This window comes from Patiria miniata, unplaced genomic scaffold (genome assembly GCF_015706575.1).
Source record: "Patiria miniata isolate m_02_andy unplaced genomic scaffold, ASM1570657v1 HiC_scaffold_7, whole genome shotgun sequence".
In the NCBI taxonomy this organism is placed as follows: domain Eukaryota; kingdom Metazoa; phylum Echinodermata; class Asteroidea; order Valvatida; family Asterinidae; genus Patiria; species Patiria miniata.
This window is the reverse complement of record NW_024037074.1, coordinates 39321059-39348723: the sequence shown is the minus strand read 5'-3', so window position 1 is coordinate 39348723 and position 27665 is coordinate 39321059. Positions and strand designations below refer to the sequence as shown.

Genomic DNA, 27665 nt, shown 5'->3' with positions numbered 1-27665 from the left:
CGATAACCCATGAAATACGCTTACTGTAAGAACAGAATTTTCTGGCAAACCGAACAAACCGAGTCCATACTTTCCTGTTTTAACCTCCTGAGATTAATTATTCATAAAAAAATCCAAATGTGACTAACATATAACTTCTGACTAATCAGATTACTCATTACAAAATCGGACCCAGAATTGACCTCCTACCATTAAAGGGAATATACATCATTTGCTTTTGCTGTAATTTTCTGAAATGGATGGATTTGGGGGGTTGATAATATATATAGCAAATTTGGTACGCTGACTTTTTTGACGTTTTGGGTCGTAGATGCTATAACATCCAAGAAAAACAATCATTTTCCTGTAGTCTGGTTCCCTGACTCAATTTAAGATGAAACGGAACAATTTATGGACGATGGGAAATTGTAAGGTCAGGGAACCAGTCTAGCTGGCTTGTACCCGTTCCTAGGTTTGTAATCGATTGCAAACAAATGCGGACTAACTAAATATGGTCAATTGGGGCCAGTATTTGAAAAAAGCCAGTTTTTTCCAACGCTGGTTGGCCGACCAGCGTTGGAAATTGATACGAAAATACAACTTTTCTTGAAAATGACAGTGTATCAGGTCCCATGATTTTACAGGATGCTTTAGACTGTCATTCACTAACAGTCCAGCAAGGTATGTCAAAATAATTTGGTGGTTTTATTTTTTGATGTTTGCAAATGTTGAATTTTCCCTTTAAATGGCAGCGCACTGTACTGTCCTGAAAAGCGTCCTACTAGCTAACAAAGTTGACCCTGTAAGTAGCTGTTGTAAATATTGAGCAACATAGCACAGATTTGGACCTAGTTTGCCAGGGAGTCCTACAACGTAAGGCTGCCCTGGCTAGCAAGGACAGACAGCTTACTGACATTACTGCAATGGAGGTGCATATTACAGCAATAAATTCAGTCCCTGTGCACTGTTTGTAAATAAAGCTTTGACTGATCTGGTGAGTTTTCTTTTTCACAGTTGAAGTGCAGCACTCCAGTCCTGCTGTGCTCTGTGCCAGGTTACGACGCCAGCAGCCGCGTGGAAGACCTAGCGGCCGAGGTCAACAAAGGCTTGTCCTCTATTGCCATCGGTAAGAAGGCAGGAGCCATTCCCCGAACCCTGGCCTCGTCTCCAGCGTCGGCTTTATCTCTGGTCCCAGAATCATTCAGAAATCTTCATTTCCAGTTAATACTCCAAAATGTTGCCCCATATTTTTGATTTGATGTTTCTGAAGCTGAATTACATCTATTTTGGGCCAAAGCCCCCCCCCTTCCAAACCCCCCCCCCCCCCTTTCCAACTGAGGGCCTAATATTTTGAAGCCAAGGCTAGATATGAAACTGAAATGCAAAATGTCCACAAGTTCATATGTTCCCAGAGTTTGGTATGAAAACTCATAAAAACAAGATACCAATCATGATGTCCTCTCTCCAACATGACTAGGCAAAGGGGAACTTTAAGTTTAATATTAACTCCTGAAACTCTCTGTCACATTGTAAGTACGTGTACGTGCAAGTTTCTGTCCTGAACAATGCTAACTAGTGTTAGATTGTGTTCAGCCCACTCATTTTTTAGTACGAACCCTTCCTGCCCGTCAGTCAAACAGTGCGTATTGACCAATTAGATCACTGCTTTTGGTCAGGTGACCATGGCAGCTACCAAAGATGGGAGGGGCTTATGGCCAATCTGGAATGCCCCTCTGAGAATTGATGCATAATTAAGTGGTGTCCAGCACAGAAACTCGTATCAATGAATTTGTTCCTCTTCTTGCTAAGGTTCCGCCGAGGGTTTCAGTCAAGCAGACAAGGTCATCAACTCTGCCTCCAAGACCGGAAAGTAAGCAAACCCACCCGCATATTTTGTCTAAAAGTTAACCGAAATACTGCGCCTCGCAGAAGCAGTGTCTGCCGATATTGTAGTCAGAGAGAGTCTTCACCTTCTAATCACAAGTCAATCACAAATCACAGCACAGGTTGGGACACAAGAAAACCAACAATCCCGGCCAAAATGGTTGGGACACTTCCTGAGCCTACCACGGTCACCCACTCCCCCGCTCCCCTGGTCAATGTTGTTCTCTCCAGCTGATGGAGCACACACCGCGCAATGAGAGACAACATTGAACGGGGGCCGGGGGATTGGGGCCCAGCGAGATTTGGCCAGGATTGAAGCACGGAAAAAATAGAAAGAAACGCCTGCGCCACAGATTATTGGAATAGCTTGTAACTTGACACGAGACTGAATAACTCTGTGATTGACTTGTGATGTCTTGTGATAATTTGTTGAGTAAAAAGTGTATATGTCAAATCTGTTCTTGGAGTGCTAATATGGCTGACGGTGCCTCCACTTTCTAACAGCTAATGGGTTATCCAGATTTTCATATGGAGATTAATGGTTTTCAGATTTCACGTGTGCCTCAAGTTACTGATGTAAGTAAAGTCTGTCACGAGCCAATGTGGCCCATCAGGCCGGCGTTTATCTCCGGTTTCAGTAGCATGAAACGACTAAGAATATTTCTACTTCCCCTGGATGGGATGCTAGTCCATTGCAGGTTACTCCCAAGCAAATGCTGGTACCCATTTATACTCCTGGGTGGAAAGAGGCGAGTGCGGGTGAAGTGGCTTGCCCAGGGACACAACATATGACCAGCAGCTGTATTGAACCCCTGACCCTCTGATCATGAGTCACAAACCCTAACCATTAGGCCACACTCTTCCCAAGTTATTAATGTGTGTGATATGCATTTGAGTATGGCATGAGGATCATGAGGGCGTGTGAGTGTTCGTTTAGCCTGGCTTTTGTGGCCAACCCGTCCGCCTTTACCCGAGTTGACTTGGGGAAGCTACTCGAACGCACCCAGTAATGAGTTTTTCATGTTTTGCTCTTCAGGTGGGTGATGCTGAAGAACGTGCATCTGGCTCCCCAGTGGCTGGTGCAACTGGAGAAGAAGCTGCACAGTCTGTCACCGCATCCCAGCTTCAGACTCTTCCTGACTATGGAGATCAACCCCAAGGTAACTTTGTCCGTCTGTCAGCTGAGTTGGTAATCAAAAGTTAGCTCAGGTCGTCACAAATCAATCTCAAATAATCACAATGAATCTCAAGTAATCACAATAAATCACAAATAATCACAAGTCAATCACAAGTCAATCTCAAGTAATCACAAGTCAATCTCAAACAATCACATGTCAATCACAAGTAATCACAATAAATCACAAATAATCACAATAAATCGCAAATAATCACAAGTCAATTGCAAGTAATCACAAGTCAATCACAATAAATCACACATAATCACAAGTCAATCACAGGTAATCACAAGTGATCACAAGTTAATCTCAAGTAATCACCAGTCAATCTCAAGTAATCGCAAGACAATCTCAAGTAATCACAAGTCAATCTCAAGTAATCACAAGTCAATCACAAGTATTCACAAGTGAATCTCAAGTAATCACAAGTCGATCACAAGTCAATCACAAGCAACCACAACCAAGTTTGAGTAGGCCACACCCCCATCACAAATCATCATAAGTGATTCACAAGCCACTCACAAGTTATTCCGTGTCAGTTAAGACATCCACTGTCACGTTCAGTGACAAGCTGTTCAAATGCACCATGACAAAGGCATAGCCTAGTGACTTGACATGAGACTTGACTAGAGATTGACTTATGAGCGTACCGTGCTTGACTTGATCACAACTCTGCACTGACTTCTTCCCAACATCGAAGTGCAAAAAACAAAGACCTGTGAGGCAGGGATGTGGTCGAGTCCATCACAAGTCCATCACAAATACTACAAAGGAATGCCTTTATCAAAGCTCATTTGAATAGCTTGTGATTTGAATTGTGACTGGAGGACTTGTGATGGACTTGCAGGGACTCAACTACATCCCTGCTCTGAGGAACCTAATGCTAGGTTCACACACTCCCGATTTTTAAGCTGAATCGCCCCGAATAGCAATTCTTGAGTAAATCGGGGAATGGTTCTTGGCTGCCTCAGGATGATTCTGTTTGTTCGGTGAAAGATCGTTATAGATCGGGAAGAGCCCAGACAGTTTTGGACATGTTCAAAATTGTTGGGGTAAATCGGGGTAATGTACGAATATTATACGAATGACTTATTAATACACAAAATCGGCATAATTCTGGGTCATTCTGGATAATTGTGGAGTTATTCATGTGTTATTCTTGACAAAATCGCTACAGTTCAGTTTATTCTGCACTAAATAGCAATCATTCGGTTTGGTTCGATCTGATTCGGCTTCCAATTCGTACCTAGTTCTTGATTATTTCTGTTTCACTCTTAAGTTATTCTTACAAACAGTGAATCGGGGCTAATTTCTTCTGATGCCATCAAGAATATTTTATTCAGGATAGATCGGGGTATTCGTGGCAATAATTCGGGAATGTGTGAACCTAGCCTTACTTGCTTGAAACACTGTATTATGGGTCATTCCTAGTGCAGAACAGTAAAAAGTTCTCCAAGTATATTTGATGTTTTGTTTCTCATTGCCTCCTAGGTTCCAGTCAACCTGCTGCGAGCTGGTCGCATCTTGGTCTTCGAGCCTCCACCAGGTGTCAAGGCTAACCTGCTCAAGACATTCAGCACCGTCCCTGCGTCACGTATGAACAAGGTAAGACAATCCATCTTTGTTTTATGATGTAAATCAAAGCAAAATAACACAATTGTTTGTTTAGCCATTCAGTTGTCTGTCAGCATGACATTGCAGGTGGCACGGTCTATATCTGGGCAATTCCACAGATTTATAAACATCAGTGTTAAAACTTTTTAAAAAAATCCAAATGCCACAAATGAAACATGTATATCATTCACATTTTGAAGTTTATTTTCTGTTTTCATTGAAATATTGTTTATTTCTAAGAATGGTCAACAGTTCAGCTGTTCAAACTGAAAAAAATAATAAGTACACACAAAATCTCAATTTGAGTATGTCTGACACCATGGTGTTTTGTGCCGATTTCTACCACAGCAAAAAATTTGGATGAATAATTTCATTTTTAAATCAATTTTGATTCTTGCCTGGGCCGATATGTCTTCCTCAGAATGTTCCTCTGGGGTGTGCCTCCAACATCTAAAACTGTAATTTCTCCTTATTATCTTTTCTTTACTGGGCCCCATGGGAAACCAGTGGGCTCCATTGAATGTGCTACAACTTAAAAAAATTAAATAAATAAATGACGGTTTACCATTCTGGCGATCATTTGATTTCCCGTAGGCGCCCAATGAGCGTGCTCGCCTGTACTTCCTCCTTGCCTGGCTCCATGCCATCGTCCAGGAACGCTTGACCTACTCACCCCTAGGCTGGGCCAAGAAGTATGAGTTCAGCGATTCAGACCTGCGCTGTGCCTGCGACACATTGGACATCTGGATTGACACAGCCGCTAAGGTATTTACAGCTGACTGTAGTTATTACAAATTTGGTTACAACAAAATTCTAGTTGTAGTGAGCATAAAGCCTCAGTCCTGACAGTGCATGCTCAGTTAACCCTCCTATGGAAACATGCATTGTGAGCCTGGTTATCACTTGGGTCAATATTGGTCAAGACCCCCATTGGTTTGTACACAGTATGCCAGGGGGAAGACAATTTTGACCGATTGCGACCTCTTAAATAGTAGGAGGGTTTTAATGGAACTAGCACTCCTCTGAATACAAAAAGTTGGACGTAAACATTTTTGCCACGTCCGGCTGAATGTGTATCAACAGAGTTGATTGTATACAGCCAGGGATCAGTTGCTTCATCAAACTCATAGTACTTTGAGATTGGTTGGATTTCATACATTGTACAGTGCTCTGTACAACAGTGTGAAATTAGACACAAGAAATGCTTTGTCAAAGATGAACAAGCATGATCAGATCGAAGCTGCAACATCTACTAAGAATTCACTTTAGGCACAAAAGTGTGGTAATTGGAGAATAACTGTCCAATTGTAGTTTTGTCGTCTGTGAAGCATTGCAAATGTATTTTTGGCATATTATACTTTGTGAACAATAACAAACAAACAATTCCATCATTGCTGACCTTACATTCAGAGCCTATTGGCCAGTTTCAAAAACAAAATAAACTACTTGCAGTGAAAGGAAATTTTACATATTAGGTACAACTCTAGCGTAGGCCTTAATGTGTAGCGTGACATGGTTAACATAGTGTTAGCTGAATTAATTAATGAGATATAAGCACTCTAAATGACAGTTGCAGACATTACGTATTCAGACATAGGTTTTGACTTTCATACGTGTTGATAAAGGTCTGCAAGAATTTCATGAAATAACTATGTTGTGGTAGATAAAGCTTTACTCTCTACAAACACCAATGACATTTTGCAAAAAGCTACTTTGTTGTTATGGAAACATCATATTTTCAACTTTTCAGACATGTCCTCTTTCGCATGGAATTCCCCTCAAGTGTTCATACTGTCACTGGACTCTTATAAATTTAACCATCATTGAAAAGAATGTGGGCCTAAACATCTCATGAAGCGAAAGCCCAGAGATAAAGCCAAAGATTATGACTTGAGTTTCCAGGGCTGATTGTGTCCACCTCTCTTCCTTTGCAGGGTCGGTCCAATCTTCCTCCAGACAAGGTTCCCTGGGACGCCCTCAAGACCCTCCTGTCACAGTGCATCTATGGCGGCCGCATTGACAATGACTTTGACCAGGTAAGATCCAATACCATTGAGCTGGTAAGCACAGAATGGTGCTAAGCGTGGAAAAGATTTGCTTAGCAAAAACAGATTACCAGGGAAATTTCATGTGATGTATATTGTTGTTGACTGGTACTTTGCTCATTTTATGCTTAGCACGTAAATTTTATAAGCAGTATTTCCTGCTTAGCAGCGCCATGAAATGGGCCCCTGGAGTATCAGGAGCTGCTTGAAGACTGGAAGAAAATTTGTGCTAACTGTAGCAGAAAAAAAAAACTCTGTAGAAACTACAAGATCATCCACAGCTTCAGCAAACATTCTTATGCAGAATTAGGAATGCTATGCACTATGCTAACCACTTGAATTCTCTGTGAAAAAGATGGAGGCTCTCTCGGCAGAAATGTCTTGTGCTTAGATGCTCTGTTAAATAGGGCCCTGGCTGATTTGATGGGTTATTTGGCTTGTGATTTTACTTGCAATTTGACTTGCTATTGAATTGTGTCTGACACAAGATTTGACGTGTGTTTGAGGTATGACATGACTTGTGGCCTAACTTGTGATCAACTTGTGATTTGACTTGGGTCTGACATGCGATTTGGCTTGTGATTGACTTTGTGATTTAATTTGTAATTTACTTGACAATCAACTTGTGATTTGACACCATTTATTTGACTTGTGGTTTAACTTGAGATTTGACTTGGGATTGATTTTTTGTCTAACATGTGATTTTGACTTGTGATTAACATGTGACAAGACTTGTGACCTAACCTGTGGCGGACTTGTGACCTGACCTGTGTTTGACCAATGATTGCCGTTAAGTTTTGACTCTTGATTTGACTAGTGATTAACTTGTGACATGACTAATGACCTGCCTTATGATTGACTTGTGATTGACACGCCCACCTTTTTAACCCCCTGTCTGCAGCGTCTCTTGACCGCCTTCGTCAACAAGCTGTTCAGGGTCAGCAGCTTCGAGTCGGACTTCTCTCTCATCAAGGATATCGACGGCAAGGGCAGGAACATCAACATGCCCGACGGAATCAGGTAAGAAAAGTCTCCGGAAATATTTCCAAAATGAGATCTGCTGTGGTGGAAAAAAGTTGTGAAAACGGGACCAAAATCAAGGATCCGAAATTTCAGCATCCAACTTATTCTTGAATGAAATCAAATGGAGTACAGGGTGAGTAAAAAAAATCGAAACCCAAATGTCGGGACTATTGTTTTATTGAAGTTCTGCATGTACCACTTTCAAAATCTAGGACATGAAAGCCCAATTCAAAAGCTTTCTTTTAGTACAAGAATAATTCAAATCACTCATGTACTTTTTAAGTTACGGATGTCCACGGATCACAAAAAAGGTGTGCGTTCTTTCAGCACACGAAAACAATTCACACACTTCCCTATGTGATTTGTTTTCGTTTTGCAGAAAGAACACTGAACTTTTTTGTGATCCGTGGACAGAACCTTAAAACGGTGGGTGTGTTTAAAATTCCGTAACTTGAAAAGTACATGAGTGATTTGAATGATTCTTGTACTAAAAGAAAGCTTATGAACGGGGCTTTCATATCCTAGATTTTGAAAGTGCTACATGTAGAACTTCACTAAAACAGTGGTCCCAACATTTGGGTTTCATTTTTTTTTACTCGCCCTGTATTTTTTCATTCTTGTCTTTATCGTTTATGATTGTGTCCCTTCACCATGGGTCTTTAAATGCAAGTTTCAGAAGTTGGATTTTTTTTGGGGGGGGGGTTTGGAGTGTTTATTTTTATTTATGTTTTTCTCTTTTTTTCTTTTTCTTTTTTTTTTGATTTTGTGATTCACAAGCCCACCATTCTCCCCTTCTGTAGTCAGGGGAGTTGTTTCATCAGCAGACTCCACCCGCTCTGCTGATAGTCATTATTGAAGCCTTCCCTAATATGAAGACAAAACTTTGCAGATACCTGCCCCGTTTTCATGAACTGACTTGATCCGTGCCATGTTGTAACTGTCTCATTGACTCCCATGTTGTTCGATTTACACTCAGACGTGAGCAGTTTGTGCAGTGGGCAGAGGGACTACCAGAGAACCAGACACCATCATGGCTCGGACTGCCGAACAATGCCGAGAAAGTGCTGCTAACCAACCTAGGTAAAACTATAGGGGTTAATGTCATTGGAGCCTCCTGAAGCAGAAATTATTACTTAACAAATTTCTTTGCTAAGCAAAAATCTGCTGGGAACCAGATAACAAAAAAAGTTCACATTGCATGGAATTTTTAGTTGGTACCCTGTTTTTCAAAGCAAAGCTTTTCTTGAACCTTGAATACACTGATTTGTCTGGTGGAATTTTTTGTTGGTGTCAAGTCCAAGAGTTTGCTAGAAAATGAATTTATAATCTTACTCGAGTGGGACTCGAACCCACAACCTCCTGCTTACAAGTGCAGACGTCTTAACCACTCGACCAGTAAAGCTGCCTGGGTCTGGGAAGTCTGATCAGTGGCGGCTGAATGTTTCTGAAAGTGGAGGAACACAGAAGATGGGTATTCAAGAATGCCATGCTCCAGTGGTTTACGGTGTTTGACTCATGTAGGATGGTATAATGTACGTGGGTTCGAACCCTGGCAGGAACATGGTGTTGGTGCCCTTGGGCAAGACACTTAACTACAATTGCCTCTCTCCACCCAGAAGTATGAATGGTTACCTGTGAGGGTAGAGGACCGATTGAGCGCTGATATCGGCTGCCGCGTGGTCTCATGGCCTGATGAACGGGGTAATAATTGTAAAGCGCTTTGAGATTGTTGATACGATGGAAAGCGCCATTTAAACATTACAATTTAGTTATTTTTAAATGTTGTCTTCAAGAGTGAGCGGTAAAGAAAAAAATTTAAAACATGAAAGGGGGGGGGGGAAATTGTCCACCCGCCACACTGTCTCCCCCACCTATGAATCTAAAATAGTATCGGATGATGAAATCAATAACTTGTTGGATAGAAGTTTGCATTTGAGAGATGTACATTTTTTCAACTTGAGGTTTTGCCCTTCGCCAACGTAACTTTGTGTTAACACCCTGCCCAGGAGCCAGTATGATCTCCAAGCTTCTCAAGATGTCCATGCTGGATGAGGAGGATGATTTCACCACCCCAGCCTCCGAGAGGAAGAAACGGCCGGGATCTACGTCTGATGGCAGGCCAGCATGGATGCGCATCCTACACACGTCCGTCAAGAACTGGATGTCTATCATCCCCAAGGTATAGACCTCATTTGAGTGGCAATTTAGCCCATGCCTACGCACGGAGTGTCATGGCCTAGCGGTTAAGAGCACCGGACTCATGCTGTGGTGTTTCAGAGGCAACAGTGGCGTGGGTTTGAGTCCGGGCCCGGACACTTGTGCCCTTAAGCAAGGCACTTAACCATTATTGCTTTGTCCTTCGGATGGGACGTTAAGCTGGAGGTTCCGTGTGTTGTAAAACGCACGTAAAAGAACCCAGTAACGCTTATCGCTAAGAGAAGGGGTTTGCCCCGGTGTTTCTGGTCTCCTAGTTATACTCCCTTGTGGAAGTCCTTAGGAGAAGAACCAACCAAGTACCAAATACATACTTGTTTCGTAGTTGTAGGGACGACACACGAGTTGTCCCATGGTACTATGGGGACCAAAGACGCTGTGGGGACAGCAGAAAGTCCCCATAACTCGGTCCTAATTTGCCTAACAATAAAAAACTTCCCCATAAAGTAGTGACGGCCCACCCACCAAAAACAATGTATTTCATTATAATCCACATTTTTGCACAGTCGTTGACTCTACTCAAGCGCACCGCCGAAAACATCAAGGACCCGCTCTTCCGCTTCTTTGAGCGGGAGATCAACCACGGCGCCACGTTGCTGCGCGACGTGCGCACCGACATGCAGAGCGTGGTCCTGGTGTGCGAGGGACGGAAGAAGCAGACCAATCATGACCGGGAGCTGATCGGGGACCTGGCCAAGGGGATCCTACCGAAGAGCTGGAATCGCTACACGGTGCCGGCGGGACTGACGGTCATCCAGTGGGTGTCGGACTTCAGCGAGAGAGTCAAGCAGCTGCAGAAGATTGCCTCCGCGGCCAGCAGCGGCGGGGCCAAAGAACTCAAGGTACAGTCGACTCTCCTTAAGAACATCCTTTTTTTATTTCTTTGGTTCTCATTTCTGACTGAACCTATTTTCTATTTTGGCCCCCCGAACCCACCCCCCTCCCCAAGAATTTTTTTTTTATTACCGCTGACCCTGTCTGGAAGCCCACTAGCAACAACAACAAAATAGAAAGAAAAAAATTGAATATGAAAATTCAGGCAATCGTGCTCTGTATTATTAGAAAACTATTGAAAATGAATACCAGATTTTTACACGAAGTACTGCGTATACCAACCAGTGGAATTCCAGAAGATGAGAGGATGTTGCCTCTCATCATATTAGGTGTCTATAATATACCTATGTCCAAAACGTTGGTGAGCTGCTTGGTGCAGATATAATGTAAGTCAACTACATCTTGCCAAATATGGTTTCATTATTTTACTCGTTGATATGAACTCATGATAAACTCATTGCAATTTAACAAAACTAGAGACAATACGCACTTGGCATCATTTACCTATAGACTAATCCGGCAGCAGCCACTTTCTGCGGTGGCACCAGGCTCACGTAAGTTGCACTCGGGTAGTACACACGCACTTGGGGCTCCTTCAACCAATAGGAATACCAAAATGCGCGGGAACCTCGTCTTTAAGAAAGCGTGTAGCGTAAGCGTGACACCACCGCAGTAAAAGCTTCTAATTCTGGTCACCGGATTCCACTATAAGGGTTCAACTTCAATATGTTTTTCTTATTTTTAGTTTTCTTTCGACTGACCAACCCTACTTTAGAGGCAAAGACATACGAGAACCATAGAAATAAATAGGAAATTCTGCTTGTTATTAATTTATTCAGCATAAAGCATGCACACATGTCAAAACAATACGATGCATCACAAACAATTCAAATAGCCAGTGACACATGCCAGCAATTATTTTAATTTTTAAACCCTGACCCGAATACTAGTAGCTTTTAGAAAAAAAAAATCTCTATACTTACAAAAATTGAATAATCAATATCGAAAGGACGAACCGTTTTACGTTACAGTTGAGTATTAACAAACCCAAAACAAGAAATACTACACAAAATCTCCAGTTTAGGGATTTACAATGTGACTGCAAAGACATGGTTTCTTCACGAAGGTGGTGCATACGAGTGGAGTAAACCCTCATTTCAGATTGTGCTTTTCCGTTTTGGTCTGATCAGCTTCATTTTGGAATTGGGTTGGAATAAAAAAAAATAAGCAAATATACAAAATGCCAAAAAGAAACCGAACAAGATTTTCAAGCTTTTTTGTAGGTTTTGTGCACAAACATGGATGCGCCCAGCAGGCTACATTGCGTTCAGATAAGTTAGCTCTCTGGTAATTTGATACCAGGCTGTGGATTTGCTTTCAACTGACTACAGAAATCATCAATCAGCCATAATTTTGAGCCAATACGGATGCTGGAACAGCACCATTTGAGGAATACAAACAAATAGGAATCCCACATTACTGGCCTAACACTACATACTGCCTTGCTTCATAAATAACATCTTTAGTTACAATCTTCGAAAAAAATTCACTTTATTATTGGCAATGATGAAGCCAGTCACATCTAATATTGTAGCTTTAGTTGTTGGCAGATAACGGGGGAATTATTCTGGCACCAGACATCATTCCAACCAGATTTTCCCGCGTATGCACAATGCTCTCTACCTCCGCCATTTGAAGGTTGATTTGCTTTCCACTTTCTGTACTCCACTTCAGTAGTGCCATCCTGACACACCCATGTACCTATTTGTACAAACATACAGAAGAGATTTTCCGAATGCTTGCAGGAAATTCTGCCCAACAAAAAACCTTTTTTTCTTTTACTTTGACCATATAAATTGGACCCCCATATTTTCTGGATTTATATACATAAGTATATACGTAAACAATAAATAGAGAAGACACTGAAAAATTTGATCACGCTTGAAAAAACTAGGTTTCTTATGTTCAATGTGAAATGGCGTATAAACGGTATTCTGTGGCAATTCAGTATGCAGATTTTTATTCTTATTAATTTTTTTTTGGACGAAGTGGCATAATATATAATTCAAAAATTATAATCAAATTTCTAATTTTGATTTGTACGTGAAGCTGAGGAGTAATTTCAGTTGAATGGTATGTATACTGAATCAAACCTTCCAGACTAGTTGCTTGAATCCGTTTTTAAAAGTAAATTGTTACCTTGGACTCCACGCGCAAGTACCCCCGAGGCTTTGCGTCGCCCCCTTTCACAGAGGCTGTCCAATTGACCATCTACTGTTCACATACAGAGTCCGTACTTACCTTCAATTTCAAGATCATTGCAGTTGATCCAAAACCAGTGGTACACATGCTTCACGATGAACTCAGTTTCCTCCTGAGACTGTGGCATGACCAGGTCACCTCCCATCTTGATGCACTCCTGTTTTGCCTCGGCCCACGGTAGATTCGTGCCAAATTTTTTGTAGCATTTCTCTGCCCCCATTTTCCAATCTGGAGGACAGGGGTACACCCCTCTCATAAAACTACCACACCTCCCACTACAATCACTGCATCTGATCATAAGCCAAAGGCTTACCAAGCCAAAGATGAGACGTTTTGGCAACATCATTTTCTGATGTTACCAGACTGGATCCCAGTGGTATACTGCAGACTGCGTTCTCTCCAACCCTCGCTCTTAATCAGGAGCAACAATGCAGGGTACTTGTCGATAAATTTAATTGGCGAGCTCGCTTTTACCGGAGCAACCATGCAGGGCACTTGTTGATTAATTTAATTGGCGAGCTCGCTCTTACCAGGAGCAACAATGCAGGGCACTTGTCGATGAATTTAATATCTAACACATTTGTGAACATCAAACGTGTCTGGTTGCCATGACTACGGAGGGCAGGAGACTTGTTACCAACAAACAAACAAGGTGGCATATTTTCTGGCCAATATAATGTGAAGTAAGAAAAGATCAAATGTTGTACTTAACACCAAATTAAAAATATCTTTCTACCACAAAAAAGCATCCCTTCTTCTTAGGTTCTAATAAATACAGCTTTGAAATTTGGAATAAAAACTGTGGCTACTCATATTCATTAAATCAAGATCAAGAGATGAGTGCCATACATAGAGCTATATTAAATTACTAGAGCACTAACTCGTCATTCTGCGCGCGGTGACGCTTTGAAGGGCGCAGACATTTTGAATTCATGTGCCTGTTTGTAGAACATAATAAAATTAGATGGATTGAGTTTTGAAAGTGTACTCTACATGCAACGCGCAAGTAGAACATACGCAAACAAGTTAAGCGCGTCATTGACGGTACGTGACGGCAAGAAGCATCTGCAGCGAATACGCGCACGCGTTGCGCTGTTTGTGTAGAGCAAAATGACACGCTCATTTGCTAATCGTGCGTTTCGGTTTTGGGGCGTATTAGCTTCGATAATGCACCGGTATGGAATACAATCGCAGATTATGCAAATAGCCGTACAAAAGCCGCACAGAATTTGTAGGTCTCCATAGGTTTGTGCACAAACATGGATGCGCCCAGCAGGCATTACTTTGTACACGAAGTTAGCGCTCTAGTAATTTAATATTGCTCTATGGTGCCATACTATTATTACATGTTATATACACATTCGTTTTCTTGTGCTAGAAATCACTTTAGTCGGTAGGCGTATGGTAAAATTTCACCTCCGATATGCAGAATCAGGTGCAATGATTGTATAATTTCTTCTGCATTTCGGCTCAAAACAATGCCCTGAAAACACTCATCTGAAGATGAAAAAAAAGGTCGTCAAGTGGATTTGGGTTCATTAAAAAAAAAATCTTGAAAGTTACAAAGATTGCAGTGTGGGGGATGCTTGACGCAAAGGAAGTCATAATGACATCATCACTCCGATGGGCGCCCTCTAATGGCACTTAAAAAAAAATTGGTCTTAAATTTAGAAGTAGTTCCTCAAAATTTGGGCAAATTGCCGATAAACATTTTTGGGGTAATAAGTAATATTGCAGAGTTTCAAAATGATAATGTCAGCAGCATGATGCTTGTTTCTTCATTTTGTGTTTATTGAAATCTATTATTCGGTTGTTGCACAAATCATACCAACTGCATTTGTTTACGTGCATGTAAGGTATCCAAATACTTGGATGTCTACACACTAAAAGTTACATAAAAATCGATTTTTACACAATGACGTGCATAAGATTCGTGTAATCAAGAAAAATCAAGTGAAAAAATATTTTGGCGCTATGCGCCATAAAAACTGAACTTCCCCACATATAGTTTACACAAAGCAGATTACCATTGGTGCATATGAATAATTAATTAGCCATAATTCAAAACCCTTTAATCTATAGTCATGAAATTTCTTGGGTATGTTCATATTAAGTTGTTCATGCATGCATCGAGTTTCATAATTTTTCGTCACTCGATAGCTGAGATCTGAGGGGGGAAAGGGGGAGGCAGAATCTTTCTGTCAACTCTCTGCTATTATTCTATAAAGTCAAATCATTGAGGGTGGATTTTCTTCACAAAAGTTACATGTAAGTGACTAAACTATAAAAAAAAAAAAAAAAAATCTAATGTTGGTTTGGCAATAAGTTTTTTTTAGCAGTAACGCACGTTACAAGAAAGGGGCGTGGCAAAAATTTAAATACCCTGCATGTTGCAATAATCCAAGTTACAGTTTGTCCACCAATCTTTAGTACAAGTTAAAACATGTAAGATACTAAAAATCAAACAAAAACTTCCTTTAGCATAAAATATTTACCTTTCTCTCAGCATTAAAAACAAAAAATCACAGTAATACTAATATTCATATATAAAAGCAAGGTGCCAAAATGCCTACCTAAAATTGGAGCCCCAAAAAACTAGGGTTTTTTTACACTTAAGTGGGGCGTTCTGGCAAAACCAGCCAGAACTGAGCAGAGGTCGAAATAGGGCTTGAAGGTATTACGAAAGACAATAAAATTCTTCTTTATACAATCCTGTTTGTTGCACTTCAATTGGACATTCCATTGACAAGTTATGGCTGTTTAAAGTTTGCATTCATCGACATGTTAAAAAAGAAAAAATACTGAGAAAAAGGCCTTTAAGTTTCAAGTTTTGTCTTGAAACGAAAGATGCCAATTGTTTATCATTAAAAACACTTTTATTCCACGATTTTTATACTGTTTCTTTCAAGTATGTGTAGTAGACGTATCGAAGATTACAAATATCAATAAATCTGAAATTTGAATACAAAATTCAACCCCCAATTGGTATTTTGCATTTGTCTCCACTACGGCCTGTGCCCACTTCCATCTCATTTAGCCAGAACGCTTCACAAATATACTCCATCTCACTGCCACATCACTCTAATGAAAGGTCTAGTTGTCCCTTTTAATTTGATACCACATTTGTTTCCCTTTTTCAGCGAACTGTCTGATCTTTCCCTATGTACAATCTTTGATAAAACCTAAACCTAGTCCAAAATTAACACAAAACATCTATTGATTTTCACTTAAATCTGGGTAAATAATTAAAATGAGGCCAGTCCTTTGCAGTAACTCTTTACAAAAAAAACCTTCACTTTATTATGAACAATGGCGTTGCAAGTTACATTTAATAGCTTAGTTTTGGTCGTTGGCAGACAGCCGGAAATTTGTCCTTGGCACAAGGATAATCAGACCAAACCCTGTCTTCTACTATTGCACAATCCTCATTATTATTATAGTTATTAGGTTCTTCGTTCCGCCATTTTCTGTACTCCACTTCAGTAGTGCCATCATGACACACCCATGTATCTATTGTATGGAAAAAAACAGAAGAGTTTTTCAAAAAACCTTATTCTGCCAAACTAAAATTCTAAGCAGTGGCTTGTCCTCCGTTTTTTTCTTTCTTTTGCTTGACTTGGAGTTTGAATTAATTGGACCATTGTACCTTTTGGGTTAAACATGTGCAGTACTAATGATATACAACAACAAAAAGATGCTAAAAACTGACAATGTGATCACAATGGAGAAATATTAGGTTGGTTATATGTTGAATTGTCATCACATAAAAGGGCGTCTTCTGTGGCAATTCAATATGACAATTTTTTAGGTTTTTCTTTTCTTTTTTTCTTTTTTTCAAAAGAAAATTGGCAGAATAGAATACAGGAATTATAATCGAATTTGAAGTTTGCGTTGAGGTGGGCAGTAAGCCTTGAAAATTGCAAAAAAAATCTTCAGGACTAGTTGTTTGAATCCACTTTTAAAAAGTATATTGTTACTATGGACTCTGTGCACAAGTACCCCCTCAGTGGTTACAAAGGGAGAGTTGCCTTTGATGCTTGACGCTGGTGCGAAGATGCCACAGTTTTATGCACCTTCATCATAAGATGACATGTGCGCTCAAACCAATATGGGCTCAAACCTGTTGGCCCAAGAAAGTGATCACATAGTGCCATGTACTGCCCATGCACGGAGTCCATTTTCTAGAAATAAACAAAAGCAGACAAGTTTCACAAACCTTCAACGTCCAGATCATTGCAGTTGATCCAAAACCAGGCTCGCTCGGGCTTTATGAGGATCGCAATGAAGTCGATCTCCTCCTGAGAGAGTGGCATAACCAAGTCACCTCCTATCTTGATGCACTCCTGTTTTGCCTCGAGCCAGGTTAGCAATTTGCCGAGGCTATGATAGCATCTGTCGCCCCACTGGCGCCAAGCAGGAGGACAGGTGTACACCCCTCTCATAAAACTCCCACACCTCCCACTACCATCACTGCATCTGATCATAAGACAGAGGCTTATCAAGCCAAAGATGAGACGTTTTGGCAACATCATTTTCAGATGTTACCAGACTGGATCCCAGTGGTATACTGCAGACTGCGTTCTCTCCAATGCTTACTTATACAGGGAGCTACAATGCAGGGCACTTGTTGGTTAATTTAACGTTTAATTTGGTGTTCGCGTTATTAGTGCTGCACCAATGGATGCACAAAAAATCATGCTCGGTTTGATTCAATGAAAGCCCACAGGAAATAACGCTCTGCCCTTGAGGAACTGTGGTTGATTTTCAGCAAAATTGTGTACATCAATTGTGCCTGGTTGCCATGACTATGGAGAACTGAAGACTTCTTGCCAAATCATACAAAGGTGGTCGAATTTTCTAACCCAGATATGCCTTGAAAGGAGAGAGAGAAAATGATGGCTGACCCACCATGATAGGAACATCTTCGCACAAATAACACAGCTTTTCATTTTTTAATCAGTTGTTCAAAATCCCCTTCCCATATATTCAGGTGCAATCTTGTTTAAATTATTGACGTTATTTCCAGGGTTAATGGAAAGCAGGGTTGGCAGGTTGATTTTTTTATTTAAAAAAAAAACTTTAATCAGATTTTTTTTTAATTTGTCTCAAAAAATTTTTATTTACATCATTTTTTGTTTTTAAAAAATTTAACTTTCAAAATATTGATTTGTCTCAAATTTTTTTTTACAATCTCCCATACTGCCGTACACCCATCAACAAGGAGTTTTCAGGTTCCTATAATACCCATCATTCATAAAACTCAATTCATTATTCGCGAATTTAGAGTCATATATTTCAAATTAACATTGATAAATAACTTTGAAAAAAAAGTGGATTGAATCAGTGATTTAAAAAATAAAATTACTTAATTTCATCTCCATGTGGTCAACCTCATTTGTACAAGGGTTCATAAGTACTGACGACACTATTAAAGGTGATTGATACGGTAGAGATATGTTGTGTCAGCTTGTGTGTGGATATGAAACAATTCATTGATATTCTACACAACTTAAAATTCAAAGTACGAAGAAAAATATTAAGACTCCAATCTTGACTTTAATCAAAACAGTTATTTTGGGTAATTATGCAAAACCTACATGTAGTTGAGTCGATGCTGATGAAGTATGGGTGTTTGAATGTGTCAAGAACAACTAACACTTTGTAATTAACTAAAATCAATCGATTTAAATGATTAAAATGACCCCCAATCAATTCATATTGCCAAAAATAAGATTTTTACAAAAAAAGTGATTTGAATCAAGGGATTTTTTTTTTAAATCAAAGTGATTTAATTCACCAACCCTGACGGAAGGTCAAATTGATTTTGAAATCAAAACTCATTAATTTGAGGAACATCAATATTCAACCAAACAGAATTTCTTCCAAAACAGTTCAAGGAATGAATATGAAACCTCATACAAACATGAACCCTTGTCCAAAAATGTGGAAAATTTTATTATTTACAACGATTGAAGGTCAAAATTTGGCAAAACAACTAAATTGAGTACCGGTACCATGGTAACATTTTGTGAGGTGTTTTTATTGCCTTGGGTAACACTGTGATCTCCTGGCACAACACTGGTTTTTGAAAAGTGAACAGGTTTTTAATTTTAACTTGAAGCGTTTTACTACAATCAAACCAGTGATTCAAATGTTCAGTTAGTGATGATTGACACAAAGGAAGTCATGATGGCATCATCCCTCCAAAGGGCGCCCTCTAATGGCACTACAGAAAAAAAAGTATTTGTAAAGTTTAAATAGCAATTCAAAATTATGACAAATTGCCAATAAATATTAATTTATGCGAACATAAATATTTGCCAATAGATACAATAAATACATTGCGAAGTTTTAAAAAATATAATGTCATCAGCCTGGAGGTTAAAGTGGGAAGAATTTGAGCAAGATGCTTGTCTTTTCTTTTGTTTGTTGAAATATATCATTTAGTAAACCAATGTGGATGGTTGTTGCACAAATAATATCAGCTGTATTTAATACATATTAACGCTCGTGTGATTCTGATTTGCAAGTAAAGAACATTCTTTCTTTTGATGCTTAAAAATGGAGAAATGGGTCTGAATTCAATCAATTCTGCTGTATTTTACAGTGACATTTCAAAACTGAACTGAAAGAACACACAACAAATAATCACGATAATGTACCGCCCTATCACCCTGTGTTTCTCTAACAAACGCAAATGCCTTGTAGCTAATGTTTTCTGTCCATGTTTGTACATTTTTCTTGACATTCATTCTTCACTACCTTTCTTCTAATTGATATGTGGCACTTCACTTTAAGTTGCATGTGCATGACGTAATCAATATTCATTTGGCCTATTTTTAAATGAAGACATCATCAAACCGAAAGTAATTGTAAATAAGACACATTACGAAATCCATCTAAACCCCAAATAATACATTTGTTAAAATCAGTGTGAGGTTAAACTGAAAAAGGGCTGCATTTTATCATTCTTTTTTTTTGTTTTGTTAGTTTTTACATGAACATATGCTAAACTGACTCAAACAGTATCCAATGAAATATAGTTGTTCTCAATCACCCTGTGTTTTTTAACAAAATAAAAATTCCAAACATCTAGTTTGCTTTGAAATGAATGCAGAAATCTTCTGTCAGCCACAGTTTGAGCCAATAAGGATGCTGGAACGGCATACAATTGTTAAGTTTTAGATTGGCGTCGAGTTACTACGCTGTTTCAGTAAACGTTATATTTCTACTTTGTGTGTCCTGAAAAGGGTGACTTTCGGGCAGCCTCATTTGCAAAAAAATATTGCACAAAAATATTGAATTTATTAATAGGCAAATAATATAGATATAACACAAACGTAAAACAAAGCAAAACATGTCACTTAAATCTGGGAAACTAATGTACGTTACAGTTATCCTCAACCCCAACAACCTAGGTCTTTTTGCTAGCGGCACCCTCAATCCTGCATCATCCTCCAACTGCCTCCATGTCAAAAATTGGATGCAGCCTCAATCCTCCAAAACTGTCTGTTATTTCTTGAATTTGTCCATTGGAGGGGTGACCACTGCCTCAATCCTGCAAAATCCTCAGGCAATCACTGTTAATATGTTGAGGCAGAGCCAGTGACATCCTGGGGCAGTGCGGAGGATTTCAAGTATAATCTAGGCCTACACTTTTCATGGTCAAGCATAAACATCACAAGTTCCGGCCTTAGACCTTGACACAATGCTTCCTGCAAAATCAACTGCACATTTTTGCCATACAGCATCAATCCTTCAAAATCCTGAACTTGTGTTTAGAGGATTTGGGAAGGTTAAGCTTACAAAAAAACTTATTATTGACAATGGTGTAGCTAATCACTTCTTATAGTGCAGCTTTGGACGTTGGCAGATAACATAAAATTTGTTGTCACATGGGATATCATTCCAGCCAGACTTATCTGTAGTTGCACAATGCTCTCTTCCTTCTCCATTATTAGGTTCACCCCACCTCCAGTTTCTGTACTCCACTGCAGAAGTGCCATCCTGACACACCCATGTTCCTATTGTATGAAAATGCAGAAGAGATTTTTCAATTACTAGCAGAAAATTCTGTCCAACAAAACTTCTAAGAGTTGGGTTTTTTCCCCCTTCTTTTACTCTGACTGGGAGTCGTAATTAATTGGACCCTTGTACTTTCTAATTTAAATACATAACAATATATAATAGATCTAAAAATTAATGTGGCCTGACGTTGCGAACTTAGCAAGTTCTTCTTCAGAGGCTAAAACAGAAATGACAGAGGTACAAACATTAACAAGGGGGTGCACACAAACATGCAGGGATGAAAGAAGAAACACAAAAGGAGGATTAGGTGGGAAAGGTGTGGAAAGATGCAGGGGAGGGTGGACAATTTGATTGCAATTGAAAAATGTTTCAGTTGTGTATTTTTTTATCTTCATGAAAATTGACAGGATATAATTCAGAATTATGATTAAATTTCTAATTTGATATTATGTAGATGGAGCCGGGCATTAATTTCTGTTGGAATGTTAGTACACTGAATCCAACCTTCTAGACTATTTGCTTCAATCCTATTCTAAACATAAATTGTTACTATAGACTCTGTGCATAAGTACACCCTCCACGGTTACAAAGGGAGAGTTGGGGAGGCCACTGAGAGGAACATTTGAATGCATAATGCAAATGGCGCTTGATGCTCATGCTAAGACGCCACAGTTTCGCGCACATTCATAACAAAAAAAGTTGAGTGTACATGTACAGTCGAGTCTCGTTATAACAAACTCGTTCGGACCTAGCCAAATTGTTTGTTATATCAGAATTTTGTATTAAGAGGAACATCAGTCCCTTTCATTGTGCACATAAATGCACAGTCGGGACCAAGGCTTTATGTTTGTTATAACCAGAGTTTGTACTAACAAGAGTCGACTGTACTTTGTGTCATATGAGCCCAAACCAGTATGCACCCTCAGTGTGTCCCTCCCTCTTGGCCACTAATGATCACTCACGGAGTCCATAGGTAGAAAAAAACAAAAGCAGACAAACCTTCAACTTCAAAATCATTGCAGTTGATCCAAAACCAGGGGTGCAGGTTATTCACAAGAAACTCAGTTTCCTCCTGAGACTGTGGCATGACCAGGCCACCTCCCATCTTAATGCACTCCTGTTTTGCCTCGAGCCAGGTTAGCGACATGCTGAGTTTTTGGTAGCATTTGTCGCCCCACCAGCTCCAAGCAGGAGGACAGGGGTACTGCCTGTACACCCCTCTCATAAAACTCCCACACCTCCCACTACCGTCACTGCATCTGATCATAAGACCGAGGCTCACCAAGCCAAAGATGAGACATTTAGGCAACATCATTTTCAGATGTTGCCAGACTGGATCCCAGTGGTATACTGGAGACTGGTATACTGGAGACTGCGGGTGCTTTGTCAGTTACTTTAATTTTAATTTGGTGTTCGCGTTATTAGTGCTGCGCCAATTGACACCAAAGAAAATTCATGCTTAGTTTAACTCATTCAAGCACACCCAATATTGCATTCAATGATTTTCATCAACCGTGCCTGGTTGCCATGACTGTGGAGAACTGAAGGCTTGTTGTCAAAGCAAACAAAGATGGCATATTTTCCCGCCAAAATAATACCCAAAAAAATGACTGAACGCCATTGTTGGATCACCTTCGCACATATAACACAGCTCTTCCTTTATTTAATCAGTGGGCTTATCATCAAAATTCCTTTCCCATATTCCATTTCAGTTCCAATCTTTGAAAAATGCAGGAATTAACGAAACACTATAACCAAAGCCCACTTGACCCGCCCATTTGACCCGCCCATTTGACTGATCAGAGAGTTCCCACCCACTTTTTCACCGTGACAGCTCTGGAGGGCATTTCGTGCGGCATCTCACTGGTTGGCCTGGGTCTGATCTTTGCCTCAGAAGTTCTGGGTCAAAAGTTCAACCAGGGTTAAAGGGGCTCTAACGATGCTTTTTACTTACAAAAAATGTATGTCTCAATAGGGAACTTGTGGAGTATGACATTTTTTGACGAAAAAATGACGGAGTAATTAAACAAAAAAATTGCGTCCTCAATTGCTCAAGATTAAGGCTTATTTGATTGATGGTATTTTTCTTCTCTCCCCCTCCCTTCCTCAGACTCAAGATGTGTGGCTTGGTGGCTTGTTCACTCCAGAGGCCTACATCACAGCAACCAGGCAGTTTGTAGCTCAAGCCAACAGCTGGTCTCTTGAAGAACTGTACCTGCAGGTAAGCACTCGCCCATCTTCCCCTCACAGTCATCCAAAAGTAGCTTGAGAAACTCCAGCTCCAATGCTCATCGGGAATTCAACAGTTAGAGCTGGAGGTCAATGTACGTTGTAGCCAGCGGTCTAAAAATGGCAGAGGCCGATTCACGAAGCAAAGGATCAAATTGAAACAGAACAAAACTGACTAAAATATTTTTTTTAAATGATGATTTCTGCGGCTGTATTGAGGCCAAATTTTACAGCCTACGCCATTTTGGGTCCGCTATGTACACCGTAGATTTGTTGAATTCCCGATGAGCATTGGAGCTGGAGTTTCTCAAGCTATTCCAAAAGGGTAGTCTTGATACAAGACTGGATTAATTATTTATTCTCCTTGACAAGTGTGGTCAAGCAACCACAATCGTAGAGGCACTATCGACAACATGACATGAATTTTATCTTGGGAATCTTGGCATACGGGCCCAAGAAATTCTGAGCATATGTCTTTCATGCTGTATTTTAGCCGATGTCATTTAGAAGAACACATTCCAAATCCAGTATTGGACCAAGACAGGCGGGTTAGCAAAATCCCGGCTCTGTTTCAGCTTCAGCTTTATAATCATTTGGAAACCAATAGAACTGCTATAAAGTTTGCCCTGACGATGTAGGATTTAAAGATATAGTCCATCATTTGTAATTTGTGCATTATGTTCGTTTGAAGCAACAAAAGTGCTCAAAATCTAAAGAAGGGTCCGAGACACGTTCTCACTGAGCCGATTGCAGCTACGCGATGTCGCACACTGTTCCAACGAATTATAGCAATGTGCGTCGTGCGTCATGCGTCGTGCGTGTGCGTCATGCCAATGCTTGCACGCGCTTCGCCGAATAACAAAACGAACTACTAATTTAAATTTCCTACGGTGCGTCTTAAGAAGCACCGTTGGAAAGGCTTTCTTTCGTTGATTACTTCAAAATGACAGCTTGCCAGAAAGAATAATTTCACAGGGAGTTTAGTCCCTTACTATCTTTCAACCATGTATGTTTTTCAACAATAATTACGCCAGTTACTTTTTGGATAACTGCAAATGATGGACTATAGCTTTAATCATAAGAAAGCAGGACGTTGACCTATTTTCATCCAGAGTCAGGGGCCACATTTCTTCTGGAGCCAAAGCTTACATCTTTGCAACTTTTTATGTCTTGTGGTAGAAATCAGGCGTTATTATGAACATCTTTGGGATTCCTAACCTTTTTTTCCCCCCACCACTACCGAGTTGAGGGCAAACATTTTGTCAAGGGAAAGCTTGGCAACATGAAATTTCAGTTAATCTCAAATAGAAATTGTTTTTGGTTTAATTCTGCAGCATCTGTGGTAGAGATTTTACAAAACAACAAGTGCGAGTGCACAATAATCTCTGGCCGTATTGCATGAAAGTCTTGCATGAAATGATTGTGCGTATGTAAGCCCGGGCCGCCGTCCCAAGCAAAAATCCCGGGGACAGACATATGCAAAATAGACGGGCATGTGCATCGATCAAGACAAGATCAAGACAAAGCCCGGGGTTGCGAAAACTTTCTTCAAGAGTGCATTTACTGATGACAGCATGGCAGTTTGTCAATGTTTGGTCAAATATTTGGTAAATTTTCGGACAGACAGAATGACAGACAGACCGACCGTCCGACCACCAAGTGACATGTAGAAACTCCTTCCAGAACTTAAAAAGTGACGTCCTCAACTCGTTGTACGGTATAACTAGCCTACATGTACCTCTGTTTTATATTTCCCTGTTGTACTACTCAAAGCAGTCAATATTTGAATTTTATGTTTGTTTTTGTTGTTGTTGTATTTTTTAGGTGACAGTTTCGGATCCCGGCCAACAGCTCAAGATGGACGACTGCAGTTTTGCTGTTACAGGTGCGGTATTCATTCATGCTAATTGACATGATCTGATCAAATGCGAGGGTCATTCTATAACTTTGGGGTCCACTTTTATCTGTCACAGTTTCATCTGATTAGTTTGTAATTTTGAATGCACTCCTTAATGCCTTATTCTCCCAAGAGTGATTTAAAGCACACTACCTAATCTACATAAGTCAGTGGAGATTGGTTCCCATTCCATCCTTGTATGGAACTTCCAATAAGCACAGAGGTGAGAATCAGACTGGAGACGTGACGTTAACGCTAAATATTAAAACATCATGTCTGTGTTGCAGTGATACACTCTGTAAATCATGCATTAGGCTTGGACGATATTTCAATAATATAATATAGTGACAATATTTTTTTTGATACCGAGCAATACCGAATGATGTTGTTGAAATACCGGAACACTCGGTATGGAAATTCAACGCCACAATATTATCTCTAAAATGTGGCCAGATGTGTGAAAAAGACCTTACAAGTGAGAAAGAAAAAACGAGTTATGCACACTGTATGGATAATTGCTTAAATTCTTTCTGGGGTCTTGGTATCAAGATAAGACAAAAATCGTGGGAGTTGGACTTCACATGCTTAAAACAGATATTTTTGCTTACTTGCCATTCATCAGGGCCTTTGGATTTCTGCTGACACCTCCTGTTCTGAGTGTTTTATTTTTGATGACATAATAGTCTGCCTGGATGAGTAACCGGTAATACCAAATACCAAGATATGTTTTTGTGACGATATACCGTGCACTCTCAAAATCCAGTACTGCACAAGCCCATCATGCATCACAGGCAAGATGGCGCCAGACTGGTCCTTCAAGCCTCTCTGCCATTCACCGTTGAGGGGGTACTTGTGCATGTAGTCCAAAAAAATCCCGCCGAATGTCATTATCTAGGACATTACCACCGCTAGCATGATTTCAAGTATAGTCTTGGTCCCTGGCGAGGCAGTCAAGCCACTGCAGTGGTAGAGGACACTGTCAACGAGATAAATCAAATCCAGCCTTGGAAATTTCGGCACTCTGACCGGAGAAATTCCACACATACCATGTTGACACACTAGCTTACACAGGCATAGAAGTGGGGTACTTCCTTTGTTCTCGTGTACTAACATTTTGCAATGTCGCACACTAATTTTAAAATGCTCTTATTTTAACCAGAATTAATTTCCTGGGCTAAAATTCGGACTTAATATCCCTTTTCTAAAACTCTTCCATTTGCGACGGATCAACCCACCTTGGAAATTCCTAGTTTTTGAGTAAAATCCATATATCTTCTTTGTGAAAAACTTGTGGGGTACCAAAACGGTACCCCGCAAGTCGGTGGGCATTCCTTGTGGGGTACCTCCCATTGTTCCGGTACCCCATAAGGCAGTGTTTATACGTTCGTTAGCTTGAAGTGGGCGCGCGTGAGGTATGCTCCGATTTTCTCTGGTCAAGTACCAAATGATTCGTCTTATTGGTAACGCTCTCTATCATCGTGCTAGCTTGACCGCACTTGTCTGGGACCGGCTGCGATATTTGGCAAACAGAATCCAAGTCCAGTCTGGGACCAGTCCGTGGAGTTTTGTTCTTTGTCTTGTGTCCTTTGCAACAAAGACAACTTGTAGATGTAATACTGAATGTCTGTTCTTGGATTCCTTCCAGGGCTGAAACTACAAGGAGCCAACTGCAAGGGCAACAAGCTGTACATCACATCTGTTATCTCAACAGACTTGCCGCCTACCGTCTTCAAATGGGTCCGGTAAGCTGTTACAATGAGCACTTTTAATTCATCAAAATAAAAACAAATAAAATTTCAGAAACTCTGGAAACCATCACAGTAAACAACAAAGGAGAACTGACTTAAGCAAGGGTGCAAGTCTCGCTGGTTCATGTCTGACTAGTCTAGTCGTAGACTCCTATTGTGTATCTTTTATACCCAATAATAATACCCATAATCAGTTGACCAAAATTTTCATTTTATTATGCTCATCAACTTGCAATATTTTCGAAATGTTCATGCTTTGGGTTTTTTAAAAGATCTTATTTATCACCCTTGACCTTTTAAAGTTCTGTCCACTGATCACAAAAAAGTAAGTGTTGTTTCAGCAAAACGAAAACAATTCTCATAGGGATGCAGGTGAATTGTTTTCGTTTTGCTGAAAGAACACCTACTTTTTTGTGATCCGTTGACAGAACTTTAAAACGGTGTTTGTGTTCAAAATTCCGTAACTTAAAAAGGTTTGGGCTTTCATATCCTAGATTTTTAAAGTGCTACAGGCAAAAGTTCATTCAAAAATTGGTCCTGCCATTTGGGTTTGGTTTTTTTTACTCACCCTGTACAATAAAAAACATTGTTTTGTTTTTTTCCCTTTTTACAGAGGAACTTCCCAAGCAAGTAAAACCAAGGTAAAATCATATTCCATTTGACGTTCCGATTTTTTTTATTTATTTTTTTTTTGGGGGGGGGTAGTAAGGAGTTTTTTGCCGTTCCATTTCTA

General features: G+C 40.1%; 1 protein-coding gene across 1 annotated transcript in view; it reads left to right on the top strand.

Moving 5' to 3' along the window:
* Nucleotides 1–27665, top strand: part of LOC119745762 (cytoplasmic dynein 1 heavy chain 1-like) — a 118599-nt gene that overhangs the window by 88535 nt on the left and 2399 nt on the right. Inside the window, exons 77-90 of the mRNA XM_038222353.1 lie at nucleotides 994–1105; nucleotides 1789–1849; nucleotides 2900–3023; nucleotides 4530–4643; nucleotides 5247–5417; nucleotides 6587–6688; nucleotides 7599–7717; nucleotides 8697–8800; nucleotides 9727–9899; nucleotides 10441–10776; nucleotides 23169–23279; nucleotides 25112–25172; nucleotides 26830–26926; nucleotides 27546–27573. Coding sequence (XP_038078281.1) covers nucleotides 994–1105; nucleotides 1789–1849; nucleotides 2900–3023; nucleotides 4530–4643; nucleotides 5247–5417; nucleotides 6587–6688; nucleotides 7599–7717; nucleotides 8697–8800; nucleotides 9727–9899; nucleotides 10441–10776; nucleotides 23169–23279; nucleotides 25112–25172; nucleotides 26830–26926; nucleotides 27546–27573 — 1713 coding nt within the window. The remainder of the gene's footprint in view (nucleotides 1–993; nucleotides 1106–1788; nucleotides 1850–2899; nucleotides 3024–4529; nucleotides 4644–5246; nucleotides 5418–6586; nucleotides 6689–7598; nucleotides 7718–8696; nucleotides 8801–9726; nucleotides 9900–10440; nucleotides 10777–23168; nucleotides 23280–25111; nucleotides 25173–26829; nucleotides 26927–27545; nucleotides 27574–27665) is intronic.